Below are 13,743 nucleotides of genomic sequence, written 5' to 3'. Positions count from 1 at the left end.
CAGTGTCACCAGGATCTTCGAAATACTGACGTCTCTACTCCAAAGTCCTCCAGCACAACCCACACAATCAAGGCACTTTTATTCATTTAATTTATTCATATTACTTTAAATCATATTTTGTGTAAATGGTAAATGGCATCTCCCTATTGATCATATAAATGGTATTTCAAAGCAATCTCTGCCAGCCAGGTATGTAACTGGTGAAGAATACTGAATCCATTTTAATTTTCAACATGTTTAGATTTCTAAGATCAAATTTTAAGAAATTATGTTATATATATTACTAAGATAGTAATCTCTATTTAAATATCATAATGAGCCTATAAAACGTGTTTGGTACTCTAATGCAACATAAATCTTTGTTTTACATCTGTTTTGTTAGATGCAAATCTTTCATGTTGGCTCTGGATGTAGCTTGTAAAACAAAATCATGATTCTTTCCACACACACACACACACAAAACAAACTGTTGGATTAGGTAAGACAGATCAAGACACAATTATAAAATATTTCAATAAACTTTATTTATATACATACAGTATGTTTTTTCAAAACTGAAAGCTGCTTTGACTAGTGACTGATTCAGAAAACTGTGAAATAATAAATACAATTTATTTCAGCTCTACACACATCAGTTTCTATGACTGAGCTCTTCTGAAATACTGTCAGTATACAAAAAACAAATAACCAAAATCTGCGTGATGATGATGATGGTGATGATGAGTACTCCCACACAGCTATGCTAAATACCAGGCAGGAAGATGCTTATTTTATTGCACCTATAGTTCGGCCAGGGTGGGGAGGAATGTGAAAATGTGGTTCTGGTTTCAGTGTCATTTTAAACTTGAGCAGCCTCCTCTTCTTCCTCATCCTTCACCTGTGGAAATAAAACAAAAAACATAACAATATTTATTAACAATTTCACCATTTTTTGCAGATTACATCTTTTATGCATTTTTGTTTTGTTGCTCTATAATATGTGTGCTGATTGTGTGAATTTAAATATGCAGTTTTTCACTTAATAAAAAACAAATTTACAACACAAAACATCTGTTAAAACCCCCTTTGGAAAATCACGTTTTAACAAATACTGGCTTGTAATTTATTCAGCAATTAATCATTTGGGATCTTTATAAAAAAAAACCCACAATAACCACTTATTTCAAAAATATAATGTGAAGTTTAGGCAAAATATCATCAGATGTTGATAACATTTGCTTTGCACTATAATAAATCAAGCAGTTTAGTGTAGAATCTGCTCCTGTTTCACTGAGTGGATGGCAGAGAATAAGAGGAGCTTCCCTGCATCACAACAGATGCTTTTGACAATAAAACATAAACTAATTGCACTGTAATAACCATTTTGATTCCCTTCAATAGCTGAATACAAAATTTAAATGAGGAGGTCAGTTATAAGAGGTGTGCACCACTGTGACTAAATTAAGCAGCATTTTTATAGTATATTATCTGGCAGGAGAACAAACCTGCTCCACTGATTCCACTTCGGGGACGTAAAACTGCAGCATGTTTTGGATCCCACTCTTCAAAGTAACAATAGAACTGGGACAGCTGGTGCAGGAGCCCTGCAGCTTCAATTTAACGACACCGTCCTCAAACCCTCGATACAGAACATCACCTCCGTCATCCTGCACTGTTGGCCTGGAGGAAAACAACAGCAATAAGTGTGGAGAAAAGACAGAATGCCACGGTAACAGGGACCAAACCTGATATTATAATGTGTCTTCACGAGAACCACAACAACAGCAGCTACCTTATTCGAGTATCCAGCAGTTCTTTGATCATAGCAACTACTTCATCATCATCATCAGACGGTGCTGAAAAGAGAAGAGGAGGCACTCATCAACAGCTGGCACTAAGTGTTTTCTCTGTTTAAACATTTTGTTACGCACAGTTGGTTGAATTCTTACCTGTATCTGCACTGGGTTTGCTGTCCTCATTGACGACAGGAAGTCCAGAGGTGAAAAAGTCCATAATGGCAGCAAAGACATCAGGCTTGATTACTTTCCATTCCATATTTTCATCAGCCTAAATGTAGAGAGAAAGGAAACAAGCAATTACAAACAATGAGATTAATGTATGTCACACTGTGCTGGTCATTCAACTGGGCCTGGTTTTACCTTTGTTATGGTGATAAAGTCGGGGCCAAAGAACACACTCTTGACACCATCAATCCTAAATAGCTGTCTGAAGACAATACAGAACATTATTCAGGGTTTGGTACATTTATGATATGATAATAACATTAAAATTATATTACAGACAAAATCGATAGATGGATATAGAATGGATAGTATGTTTAAAAAAGTGCACAAACATATATAGTGTCTATGTATACATTATCAATGATGGGTAATACCATATAATATACTTTATTAACATGAATATAAGATAAAACTGTAAAAATAAAATGTCAATGTTTGGAATTAAAATGTCAAATTGCAACAGAATCCATCAAAACTAAATTATATCTGAACAATTCCCTTTTGGCTTCAGACATGTATAGGATTAGATTAGATTAGATTAGATTAGATTAGATTAGATTAGATTAGATTAGAATAACGTATCATTCACAAAAGTGGGAAATTGTCTTTGGCTCATCCACTACTTCATGAAAAAATCCAAAAAACATAAACACACATACACAGACCACTTAACAATTATACTAAAGGTATGAATACTCCAAATAATAAAATTCAATACACAAAAGTTAAGAAAAACACTTCAAGAGATTGAAATTGAGTCACCAAGGATTGTCAACAAGTCCTTTGCTCATGTGATGAACAGTTATACTAGATCTAATATATTATCATATATTATTGTGACACAGCACTTGCAGTATTTCAGTTTACAACTGTTAAAATTGAATGATTTCAAGCTCAATTTGATGTAAAAGACAAGCAAACACAAATTCAGTATCTCACTGAAAATGTGAATTGCATGAGAATAACATAATGAATTTATGCTTTGAAAGACACACAAGGTTTCACAAAATTATGGGTTGGATCATAAAAAATGTTCTCAGTTTTAAGGACTCAATGATATTCTGAGCAGCACATTGAAGTCTTACTACTATTTACTTTGGCTTACAAGACTTAAAACTTGTTTTGCGAGTCATACAGCTGTATAACAGGTGAATAAACCTTCACAGGTGACTTGCTAAACACAAGTGTAACAAATGATAATAATGGCTGTGTACAATTTAGCTGTGAAACATTGGAACATGGCCAATATTATTATTTATACTTGTGTTTTCCCTGCTGTGAAAAAAGCCTGTTACTCTTTGTTCAGTAAGCTTGTATTTAAGAAGTCACATACCTGGCTAAGGGTGAGCTGTACGCATCACGAGGGCCAGCAAAATTCATAGTTCCCTCCTCAAGAACTATACGACCGGGGAGAAACTTTAGGGAGTTTGGATTTGGTGTGTCCTGTGTCTGCACAAACATGGTCCTCCCTGCAGAGAGAACGGTAACATTAGTCATTATAATGTGTTTCTCATAGAGATCCAGAAGAGTGCTACAGGAATACACACCAGGGACAATCCAATGGGGGTTTTGTGGCCATCTGTTTGTGACTCCAGTGTTATGTGACAGCCAGTGCAATCCAGCGCTCCGGTATCCACAGCCAGCAAGACTAACACTGCAAATAGCGGACAGAGATTCATAAGGTAATTACAGTTAAAACCACACTTTATTAATGCATTCATGCTGCTAAAAATCTGAATATTCCACATTTACACTTGAGGATGTGGCAGTAACTGGTTCAAAGAATTTGTTTAGTAAGTCTAATCTTCTAAAACCCTTTTGTACACAGTGTTAATACACAGGAGTAATATCAATTGATACAGGGGACAACAGGTTACCTAGCCTTACAATGAGTGATACATGGAGGATGCTCATTCACATCTGCATTTAATTGTAATACTGATTAACTTTATTTCTATAAAGCTTTTACAGATATAATGAAGGGTGGCGTGACTACTGGAATTAAAACACAGTCAGATATACACAATAGGACTTTATATAAATATACATAGTACACAATGAGGGATGGAAAACCTCTTTGTTTTATTGTTTTACATCTTTGAATAACAGTGGACTGGTTAAACATCCTTGACATGTGTAAACAGCAAGAGACTCGACACAAAATATTGCGAAAGTAGTCATGTCGTTCACTATGACAAAGTTGAATCATCACTGGTGCAGCCAACTGTTATCAGATGTCACATGATTGATTGAATGGAGGCCACCTGTGTGTAATCAAGGTGTGTTTAATTATTGTGAGTTAAATATATTTATTTGGAAGTTCCTAGTTAGTCAATTTCCAGTCAAAAGCTGAGGCTGTGTCTGAAATCACTCCCTATTTACAAGGGGTGCAACGGATCACAAAACTCACGGTTCGGATCGTATCACGGATTTGAGTCACGGATCGGATCATTTTTCGGATCAGCAAAAAAAAAAAAAAAAAAAGAAAAGAAAAAGAAAAAAAGAGGGAGACAAATAAAACTTTGCTTTCCATATATTCTGTAAAACACTTAAAGCAAGGAACTTTTGCCCATGGTCTTAAATTAAATCAACATTCAAGATGTCCAATGTTTAAATAAAATATTAAAATATATAAAATATTCAAAGCTCAATTGTTAAATTAAATTGCAATATGAAGCATGATTGTTTGTTGAACGAGCCACCAAACAAACATTCACCGCTAACGTCATTTAGCAGCTAAAAGGCTAATTAGCTGCTCTGCTGCAGCACATTAAACAACATGTAAATAACGTTATACCTGCAGATGTCACTTCGGACCCGTTAGATGCTGGTTTGGTCTTTGATTTTCAAAATCCCTGTTAGCTGTCTGTCCATGACTTGTAGTTACAGCAGTTTGTTTTCTTTGTCTTAAATGAGACATTACATTTTGCAATTTATTCGCGGTTCACATGCGTGCCGAACCGTGGAGGGCGATCTGTACGGATCACGGATCACCTACCATCCGTTACACCCTTACAATTTACTATACAGTGCACTACATTTAGCCTCCGCCATTTTATTAGATATATCCACTATATAGTGCCCTCAAAAATTCCACAATGGAATAATAAAAAAAAAAAATAGAATCTATGGCATGTACACAACTTTCAGCTAAAAATGCCACAATGTAATGCTGATGATGATGACGTAAAATAACGATGATTAGTAGCAGCTACAACAGTAACATGCTGCTTACACACTGATGCTTCAGTATTAATAATCTAATGATGTCATATATAATAATATATCAGTCACTGGGACCAAACCAATACTTTTACTACAATATTTTAACTACATTTCGCTTCTACTACTTATGTATATTTACTAAAGTAGGATTTTTCATGCAGGACTTTTATTTGTAATAGAGTATTTTTTCATGGCTGTATTTGTACTTTTACTAAAGTAAAGGATCTGAATACTTCCATCACTGGTTAAAGGTCACAATTAGTTAAAATTTGGACCTCAAGGGGTTTATATGATGCAATCATTTGATCAGCACTGAAGTTAGCTTCCGATTTAGAGTTAAGGGGAACGATAAGGGAGACATAAACAATGATGACTGGCGGCTGATTCTCCGTTTTTGCACCACTTACTTTTGTGAAAGAGTGTTAACGTTAGACATCGTAGCAAAAGCCATAATTAAACCCCTTTCAGAAAAAGAAATTCACGTGACACTAATCCCCTTCCGTAGATCTGATTTATTTTGAACTTAATTAATGCAATTTGTATAAATTTGTTCAAAAGATGACAGTCAATGGTCATTTTTGTTGATCAGTGTAAAAAAAGCTTAAAACCCAGACTGTGATCCAAAGAGTTACAACAATCAGACAAGGCAGCATCATCTAATCAGGCTGCGTCACTGCGTGACTTAGCCAGTTAGTCGTTAATAGTTAACGTCAGCCGGTACTTATGAAGCCAATACATCAATACGAGCAAAGTGAGAGGACATGGCACTCTCACAACTTAGAAACATGTAAACTTACGGTCGCGAAAGTCTTGCTGAAATACCCAACAACCTGCCGACCTGTCTGTAAGTCGCCATGTTTGTTATGGTTACCTAAACAAGAACGGAAGTCCTCGGGTCCCATTAGCGGAAGTGACGCACTATTATTGTGCGTTTGCTTAAGTTCTCCCCACTCGATAACGAACAGTCTGCCATCGTAGACCAGCGCCGTTTTATTTTACAAAAGCATAGAAGTAAAGTGAAGTTGCATTAAAAATGCCGTGTGGGAAAAACTTTAGGAGGAGAAAGGACTCGTCAGATGTCGAGGAGGATGAGACAACTGAAGAAGTCAGGTAAAATACTTTGTTTTGTCATGTTATAGTAGCTAACCTAGCAAACCGCTTTGTGTAAATGTGGCTTACGCTTAAAACGGCAACTACTTATTTATTAATTTATTAACTATGTGCATTTGGTTTTAGTTGTAGTTTTTAATTAGGGACATCATATTTATTTCTTGTTTCTTTAGATCAAAAGTAGAGGAGGCCAAAGAACTTCAGAGTTTGCGGAAACGACAGAGCGGAGTCAGGTAACGTGAATTCAACGGAACTTTGAGCACACCTCAGTAGTTTACAGCGAAAGAAGTATTAAGATCCTTTACTTTAGTAAAAGTACCAATATAGCAATGTAAAAAAAGCCATGCATGAAAAATCCCACTTAAATGTACATAAGTATTAGCAGTAAAATGTAATTTAAGTATTGCAGTAAAAGTAGTGGTTTGGTCCCTGTGACTGATATATTATCATATATGACATCATTAGATTATTAATACTGAAACATCAGTGTGTAAGCAGCATGTTACTGTTGTAGCTGCTCGAGGTGGAGCTAATTTGAACTACTTTATATACAGTAGCCTTGTTTAGTCTAGTGGTTCCCAACCTAGGGGTCAGGTCCCTCCAAAGGGTCACCAGATAAATCTGAGGGGTCGTGAGATGATTGATGGGAGGGAGAGGGAAGTGGAAAAAACAAAGTTCTGATACACAAATCTGTTTCCAGTTTTTGGACTTTTTCTCTAATCTTTGATCTTTGGTGAATTATTGGATCATTTGAACATTTATTGAAATGAAACCATGTGAGAAGTTTAGAGGGAAAAATTTGGTGGAGCTGTTAACAATCATAGACATATGAAATGTGACCCCGACTACACACTACTTTTTGTAAAACATCAGAAGCCCAAAAGGTTGGAAACCGCTGATTTCATCTTTAACAATGTGTTGTATTTTAAAAGCTTGTTATATTATCCATTGTGTCAAATCTTCATCTGAAAAGTAACTAAAGCTGTCAAATTAACACAGTGGAGTAGAAAGTACAATATTTCCCTCTGAAATGTAGTGGAGTGGAAGTGTAAAGTAACATCAAATGGAAATATTCAAGTAAAGTACAAGTACCTCAAAATTGTACTTTAGTACAGTACTTGAGTAAATGTACTTACTTTCCACCACTGGTTGTAAATTGATGTTTATATTTTCCTTTTGTTCAGTGTTACCGCCTTGTTGGTAGGAGAGAAACTGCCACCAGAGGCTGAAATTGATGTAAGTGACAAATTACAAGTTGTAGTTTCTTTGAATAAGTCACATGTTTGTCTGGTAAACTTGTTAGCTTTATGTTTATCTCATTGTCAAAAATAAACTTTTCTTTCAGAATGACCCCTTTAAGCTGAAAACTGGAGGGGTTGTAGACATGAAGAAAGTCAAAGATAGGAATAGAGACATGTAAGTAAAACCAACTACTTTTTTTGTTTTTTGTGGATAATTATCATGCATGCATTGGTATGTCAAAATTTGTCTTTTCATGAGACATGATTTGACTTAAGATGACCTTTTGTTTCCACATGCAGGACAGAAGATGAGACAGACCTCAACCTGGGAACCTCCTTTTCAGCTGAAACTAACAGAAGAGATGAGGATGCAGACATGTAAGCGTGCTTTTTCATTTCACACATTTAATCCCTAATATTCAGGATACACTCAAGTTATGATCACTCCCACACAGCTGCTTACTTAGTGCTTCATATAAATATTCACAGCTGTATGTTTTTTCAAAAATCTATCCTCAAAGGATGAAATACATCGAGACAGAGCTGAAAAAGAAGAAGGGCCTCGTGGAAGCTGAGGAACAAAAAGTTAAGGTGAAGAATGCAGAGGACCACCTGTATGAGCTGCCCGAGAGCATCCGAGTGAACTCTGCCAAGAAGACAGAGGAGATGTTATCCAATCAGATGCTGAGTGGGATCCCGGAGGTTGATCTTGGTATTGAGTACGTAGAGAAGAATCTCAAAAGGATCTGTGTATTTAGTTTTTTAAAATCACGAAAATATGTATTTTTATTATGTGCGAGACCTTTTGACATGGCAGTGACTACCTGACAACAGGATGTAACAGTTACTAATAGCCTGTTGTATCTTTCCCAGTGCAAAGATAAAGAACATTATCCATACAGAGGAGGCAAAAGCCAAGCTGTTGGCAGAACAGAGGAACAAGAAAAAAGACAACGGCACATCATTTGTGCCGACCAACATCGCCGTCAACTATGTCCAACACAACCGCTGTGAGTTCTGTCAATGTGGTGGTTTAAATAAAGAAAACAGTAGAAGGTGATGAGTTGTGAAAGGTTGGCTAACTATACAAATGTCTCCTTTCAGTCTATCACGAGGATGTTAACGCACCACAGAGGCACCACAGACACAGAGAAGAGCCCAAAGCAAGGCCGCTGCGTGTGGGCGACACTGAGAAACCAGGTCCAGAGGGTAAGCAGAGCGTACATAGTCACACTCTTCTTATAGTATATGACATTTGTGTTTTTTGTATTCTGTCTGGCAGTTGCTGTTGTTTGCAACATATTTTTTAAAAAGATAACAGTTGCTGATCAGTCTTTATGCCTTCTCCTGTTTCTCCACAGCATCCTCACCACCTAACTACCGTAAACGTCCCAACAATGAAAAGGCTACTGATGACTACCATTACGAGAAGTTCAAGAAGATGAATCGACGATATTGAGGAGCTGGGTGTTTTTTTGACTCGAAATTATATTCATCTTTTTAGGGAGTGAAGCCTCCAGATGAGCTATGAGGATAATTTGCAGACTGGTTGAACCAAAGAACTGAGAGGACTCCCATAACAGTGTTGTACTTTGTAAATATTGTACATATCTCCAAGTGATTATTGATTATTGATAGTCATTTGCTTTGTGTTATGTTAAAAGAGAGAAGAAATCATAATTATGATAGCCAAAAACAAATAAGATCAGAATTTGTTTAGGAACACAGGAATAATATTGATGTTTAACTGAGTGGTTGTCCTGTTTAAGGAGAGGAACTCTGAAATAAAAGAGACATGCATTTTATTCCACTTTTAAGTTGTGACTTTTAGTTGTAGAATTCTGTCTTTATTAAAAACATAAAACATTTGTGTTGTTCTTTAACTGGATCAGTGCTTGGTGGGGTAAAAAAAAAAAAAAAAAACTGAAATAAAACATTACAAACAAAAACTTTTACAAATGAAATGTAAGATCATACATTCTTATTCAATACTTCAACCAAAGTCCAGCATGTGTACAAAAGAAAATGTAAATGTTTTGTATTTTACTTCAGTGTTGGATATACCGTCAGTGTATACACATTTTAAAATTCATTTTAGACTGAGGGGAATGTTACTTCTGACAAGTGTTACAGTATCATTCAATCTTCTGAATTTTGCTCTTTTTCTGAAATACATCTTCATATACAATAAGTCCTCAAAGCCTGAAAGTTTCAGTTCAGTTATATTTGAGTCAAGGTCTATAACACAAAATAGCGGCAGACCTAGTCAAACACTATTTCAGTGTGTAATGGAAACTAAATTAGCCAAACCGCTGAAGTCCAAACTGAGCACAAGTGTTCTGTGCTCCAATCAGTGTCCAGTTTCCTCCTCATGGTTTTTCTATGGAGGTGGTCCCGTGTCCATTGAGGTGGTGTTGAGGGTTTGTCTCCTGTGAGGGAGGTCCATCCACGTCCTCTCGCTCTCCCTGGGTAGAGCTGCAGCTGCTGCCTGGGGAGGCCCAGCTGTCTCGCTGCCGGTAGGCCTCGCACAGGGGCAGATCAGTGCTGTCCCACTGACTGTAGCTTTGCAGAGCGGAAACCAGTAGGAGGCAAAGAATCAGCGCAGCACAGAAAGAGGAGCAGACGAGAGCAGCAGGTCAGAATTAAGCACATTCATACACATACAGGAGCTTATAAAAGCACACATACGATAGAACGGACAAGCATGGAGGTTATGCAAAAGCACTTGGAAACTGGAACGTGTATCAAGCCATAAAACGGCTGTTCATTAATTTGGTAATGTTTAGAGGTATGACAGATCAATTGTTGAGTTTTAAGTTCAGAAAAAAGGTGGGGTTAGTCACTGATGGAGGGGAAAGCAGAGCAAATGCAGTGAGGAAAGAAGGCCCACACCTAGCATGCTCCAAACAGGACAGAGACACCTCTCAAAGCTTTCTTACAGAAAAACAAGACAAACCACTACAGTGTTTTCTCTCTAGTTTATTTCTTAAATCATTCTGGGTCTATTGGAACAACTGGTACAAATGTACAACCACAGCATGTGTGATTGACACCGCTTACATGGTTACAGCTTGAGTCACTTGTGGTCTTAGGGACGGAATCAGTAAAAAAAAAATAAAGATTTAGCTGCTTTTACAGAAAACATCTGCTTGAAAAACTATTAGTAACTTAAGATTTGACCTTTAATAAATAACAGCAAACAGCTGTGTCTAACTTTAGTCTATCCCCAACATCTACCTATCCTCAAAATCTAGCATATAGGGCATCACCATTATATTTATGACTTAAATAGACACATATAATCTTAAATGAATAATGCATTTATAAAATATATTTTCTGATATAGTTTACACTTAAAGGGTGCTATCTTTCTATGTTTTAAAACTAGGCCTTTAACAACTATCTAGTAAGTCATCCATTAATAAAATTGAGCTATTATATTGATTTTATGCATTTTCATGCTCTCTGGTTATCACTTAAATTTTAAAATATTTCAGTACTAAATAAACTAAGAGCAGTAATCTCATGACTTTCATTCCATTAAATCATTCATCTCTCCTATGTACCATCAGTACTTGATAAAAGTGGGAAGCTAAAAGTCGAATCACCATTTAGAAATAAACCTAAATCAACAGCAGTGCTTTCTCTTCAGAATTATAACATTTATCCTTGTCTCCAGAAGAGCCCTGGCTTTCCAACCATGCCAATAAAACTGCACCCAAAAATGCATCCTGACCTCTTGTGGTTCAAGCTGGTAACATTTACACTACTGATATTCAGCCTCTTTAATGCTTATGTTCTCTCTACTTTGACCAATTACGACACAAATAATAGAGCAGGAAATCAGTCAAGGCACTGAATCAAAAACAATGTAACGTCACTTAGTGAGGTGAGCTCCATCGTGTATGGTGCAAATCTACTGGACATTACAGTGAACCCCGGCTTATGAATTGTGCTCATGTACAGTTTGGACTGACAGATGAAGATGAGATAAATTCAGCCCTGTCAGGAGTCAGGTTTAGATGCTGGCAGAAGTAAATCTTTCCCTGGGCTCAGTGGTGAATGGTAAGGGTGAGACAGTACATGGTGCTGGGCATGGGACAAAAGAGGGGCGGTGGGATGGGGGCAAGTATGAGCCTACTTGTACCTGGAGGAGTAATATTCTTCCTCGAGCTCATACAGGTCGATGGCGATCTCATCGCGGAGCGAGGTGAGCTTCTTGTCACACTCGTCCTGCAGTGAGCGGAGCTGCTGGTTCTGGAGGCTGATGGCGTCGTTCACGGAGGGAAAGTCATTCAGAATCAGGAACTGCTTCAGATCTGAAACCAGCTTCATCAGGGACTCACCGGCACGTACCTGATACAACAATGCAGATGAGGAGAAAAAGGTGAGTTAAGTTGCTTTGAAAGCAGATGTGAATGGCTCTTCCAATTCTTGCGATACTTACAATGTTGGCTGCTCGTACATGCATCTCATAATGGTCTTGCTCTGCTTGGGTTGGTCGAGAAACCTGTGTCTCATCCTCTATCTGAGGGAAGAAAGAGAAAAGAGTGGGACCATATTTCTTAACTTATATGTATGGAGGGCAACGAGAAAACAACGAGTAGAAAGAGGACGAGACGGGGAGTTAAGGATAAGTTTACAATATTTCAAATCTGTCTTAAACAACAGTCAGGTGAAGCTTCATATTAGCTTAAGATAATAAGAAATACTCTTTATTGAGAAATACATTTTTGCACAGAAGGAGGACTGTGGATTATGGACCCATCACATACATTATAAGTGCATTATGAAGGGATCTTTTAATGGTCAGTATGAACAGGAGGAATGATTATGACACGAAAAACACATTTCAATGTTAATTTGGGCACTTGACTGTTTTTTTTAAGACAGACTTGTACAATTGTGAACCCGTCCTTTCATATCAGGGACAAGCAGGTACCTTCGCAGTTTTGATAATTTCGGTGAAGTTATCCAGGATGGACTTGATGTCATCTTTCAATCTCTTGTTGTAGCTCTGCAGTAAAGTCTCTTTGCTTTGGGGGAGCACTCTCTGAGTAGCCATTGTGCTCAGGAAAAGACTACGCAGCCTACGTTACCTGTCCACACACACACACACACACACAGACACATTCAGGTGATGAAATAAACAATAAAAACACTGAGGACAAAACGCAACCATCACCAGCGAGCACTGTTATTGTTAGCAACCCCAGCTAGCAAGGCGCGTACTTTCATAACAGAAACGGATGAGAAATATACTACTAACGTATAAACTATACTCTACTAACGTTACTGCAAAAATACACTTTCTTACACATAATACAATGATTACGACTTACTTTTCACTGCATACTTTGCAAACCACGTCAGTTTTGTACAAGACCATAAAGAGCCACTAGTGCCACCCTTCTTCTTCTTTGCGTTTAATGGCGGGTAACTTCCGGTGTGTCCGTGTATTACCGCCCTCTAGCGATGCATGACTTACTTCACACTGCGAAATTACAGCGTCCCTTTCAAAAAAGATCTCTAATAACTCTTCGCAGCCCTTTTCATAAATTTGTACTGTCATGTATAAAAATGTATTTTTAGATTTATGGATCTTTACTTGGGTGTAAGGTTATGGAGCCCTCCTGGGATCACATTGTAAAAAAAAACAACTTGTAAATCGGTGCGAACGAATTTCTAAACCGTGCGGTCGGATTACATGCCCTCTTCTGTTCTTCAGCAAATGGACCAGCCTTGCATGGATGGACTGCGGTGACCACATCCACCCATTAAATTCATTTCTTAAATCTAGATTTAACAGCAGATTAACCTTAGTGAAATCAGTTAAGTTGATTTAGCTTTGTGTTTCTGGAGTTTCACAGCTTTTATGTGTACAAACCCACAAACATTTAAAGTTTGTCTGAAGCTAATATGAAGCTTCAGCCGTCTAAAAGAGTCAAATCAAGTAAATATCTTTCGACATTAGTCTTTTTAGTGCCAAAGTCCCTCTTTTTGTTACCACAGCTCAACAGGGAAACACTGTCAACAGGGAAACACAAAGTGGGAATTTGATGCCAAAAGACTTAAATGCATCAGACTGACTGTGTGGATATACTGTGGACTTTGGCCCCCATCACTTACATTGAAAACACATTTGCATGGGATATTTTAATTGC

The 13,743-nt window shown here is 37.3% G+C and overlaps 3 protein-coding genes across 6 annotated transcripts; 1 reads left to right on the top strand and 2 right to left on the bottom strand.

Moving 5' to 3' along the window:
- Window positions 1–499: 499 nt before the first annotated feature.
- On the bottom strand, window positions 500–6,143 carry nfu1 (NFU1 iron-sulfur cluster scaffold homolog (S. cerevisiae)). Of its 2 annotated transcripts, none has more exons than XM_067606661.1 (8): window positions 6,026–6,143; window positions 3,551–3,657; window positions 3,337–3,472; window positions 2,139–2,205; window positions 1,929–2,046; window positions 1,772–1,835; window positions 1,485–1,659; window positions 500–877 (listed from the first exon to the last, which is right to left on the bottom strand). In XM_067606661.1, exons 1-8 carry the CDS (start codon window positions 6,082–6,084, stop codon window positions 839–841), a joined length of 765 nt encoding a protein of 254 aa, XP_067462762.1. In that variant the 5' UTR covers window positions 6,085–6,143; the 3' UTR covers window positions 500–838. The 2 variants fall into 2 exon arrangements, with proteins under 2 accessions (XP_067462762.1, XP_067462772.1); XM_067606671.1 differs by lacking the exon at window positions 6,026–6,143 and adding an exon at window positions 4,801–4,819.
- A 24-nt stretch (window positions 6,144–6,167) lies between these two features.
- Window positions 6,168–9,447, top strand: c2h9orf78 (chromosome 2 C9orf78 homolog). Of its 2 annotated transcripts, XR_010930991.1 has the most exons (10): window positions 6,168–6,338; window positions 6,512–6,571; window positions 7,523–7,574; window positions 7,684–7,754; window positions 7,880–7,957; window positions 8,101–8,298; window positions 8,453–8,589; window positions 8,684–8,788; window positions 8,941–9,235; window positions 9,269–9,447. XR_010930991.1 is itself a non-coding variant. In XM_067606646.1 (9 exons), exons 1-9 carry the CDS (start codon window positions 6,262–6,264, stop codon window positions 9,036–9,038), a joined length of 876 nt encoding a protein of 291 aa, XP_067462747.1. In that variant the 5' UTR covers window positions 6,168–6,261; the 3' UTR covers window positions 9,039–9,447. The 2 variants fall into 2 exon arrangements, 1 of the variants encoding a protein (XP_067462747.1); XM_067606646.1 differs by having other exon boundaries at window positions 8,941–9,447.
- Window positions 9,448–9,782: 335 nt separating this feature from the next.
- med22 (mediator complex subunit 22) lies at window positions 9,783–13,051 on the bottom strand. Of its 2 annotated transcripts, XM_067606683.1 has the most exons (5): window positions 12,922–13,051; window positions 12,522–12,678; window positions 12,027–12,107; window positions 11,727–11,935; window positions 9,783–10,141 (listed from the first exon to the last, which is right to left on the bottom strand). In XM_067606683.1, the coding sequence occupies exons 2-5, from the start codon at window positions 12,642–12,644 to the stop codon at window positions 9,949–9,951; spliced, it is 606 nt and encodes a 201-aa protein (XP_067462784.1). In that variant the 5' UTR covers window positions 12,645–12,678; window positions 12,922–13,051; the 3' UTR covers window positions 9,783–9,948. The 2 variants fall into 2 exon arrangements, with proteins under 2 accessions (XP_067462784.1, XP_067462794.1); XM_067606693.1 differs by lacking the exon at window positions 9,783–10,141 and having other exon boundaries at window positions 10,544–11,935.
- Window positions 13,052–13,743: the final 692 nt, after the last annotated feature.

Source organism: Thunnus thynnus, chromosome 2 (assembly GCF_963924715.1).
Source record: "Thunnus thynnus chromosome 2, fThuThy2.1, whole genome shotgun sequence".
Taxonomy (NCBI): Eukaryota; Metazoa; Chordata; class Actinopteri; order Scombriformes; family Scombridae; genus Thunnus; species Thunnus thynnus.
This window is presented reverse-complemented; position numbering and strand designations above follow the sequence as displayed.

What these genes read in the sequence shown, in the direction of transcription:
- c2h9orf78 (XM_067606646.1), top strand. Translation starts at nt 6,262, where the DNA reads ATGCCGTGTGGGAAAAACTTTAGGAGGAGAAAGGACTCGTCAGATGTC. An exon ending in GAGACAACTGAAGAAGTCAG is followed by an intron (nt 6,339 to 6,511) that starts GTAAAATACTTT and finishes TTGTTTCTTTAG; the next exon opens with ATCAAAAGTAGAGGAGGCCA. An exon ending in AAACGACAGAGCGGAGTCAG is followed by an intron (nt 6,572 to 7,522) that starts GTAACGTGAATT and finishes CCTTTTGTTCAG; the next exon opens with TGTTACCGCCTTGTTGGTAG.
- med22 (XM_067606683.1), bottom strand. Translation starts at nt 12,644, where the DNA reads ATGGCTACTCAGAGAGTGCTCCCCCAAAGCAAAGAGACTTTACTGCAG. An exon ending in AAATTATCAAAACTGCGAAG is followed by an intron (nt 12,108 to 12,521) that starts GTACCTGCTTGT and finishes TTCTTCCCTCAG; the next exon opens with ATAGAGGATGAGACACAGGT. An exon ending in GAAGAATATTACTCCTCCAG is followed by an intron (nt 10,142 to 11,726) that starts GTACAAGTAGGC and finishes CGCTCTGCAAAG; the next exon opens with CTACAGTCAGTGGGACAGCA.
- nfu1 (XM_067606661.1), bottom strand. Translation starts at nt 6,084, where the DNA reads ATGGCGACTTACAGACAGGTCGGCAGGTTGTTGGGTATTTCAGCAAGA. An exon ending in CCCCCATTGGATTGTCCCTG is followed by an intron (nt 3,473 to 3,550) that starts GTGTGTATTCCT and finishes TTCTCTCTGCAG; the next exon opens with GGAGGACCATGTTTGTGCAG. An exon ending in ACTTTATCACCATAACAAAG is followed by an intron (nt 2,047 to 2,138) that starts GTAAAACCAGGC and finishes CTCTACATTTAG; the next exon opens with GCTGATGAAAATATGGAATG.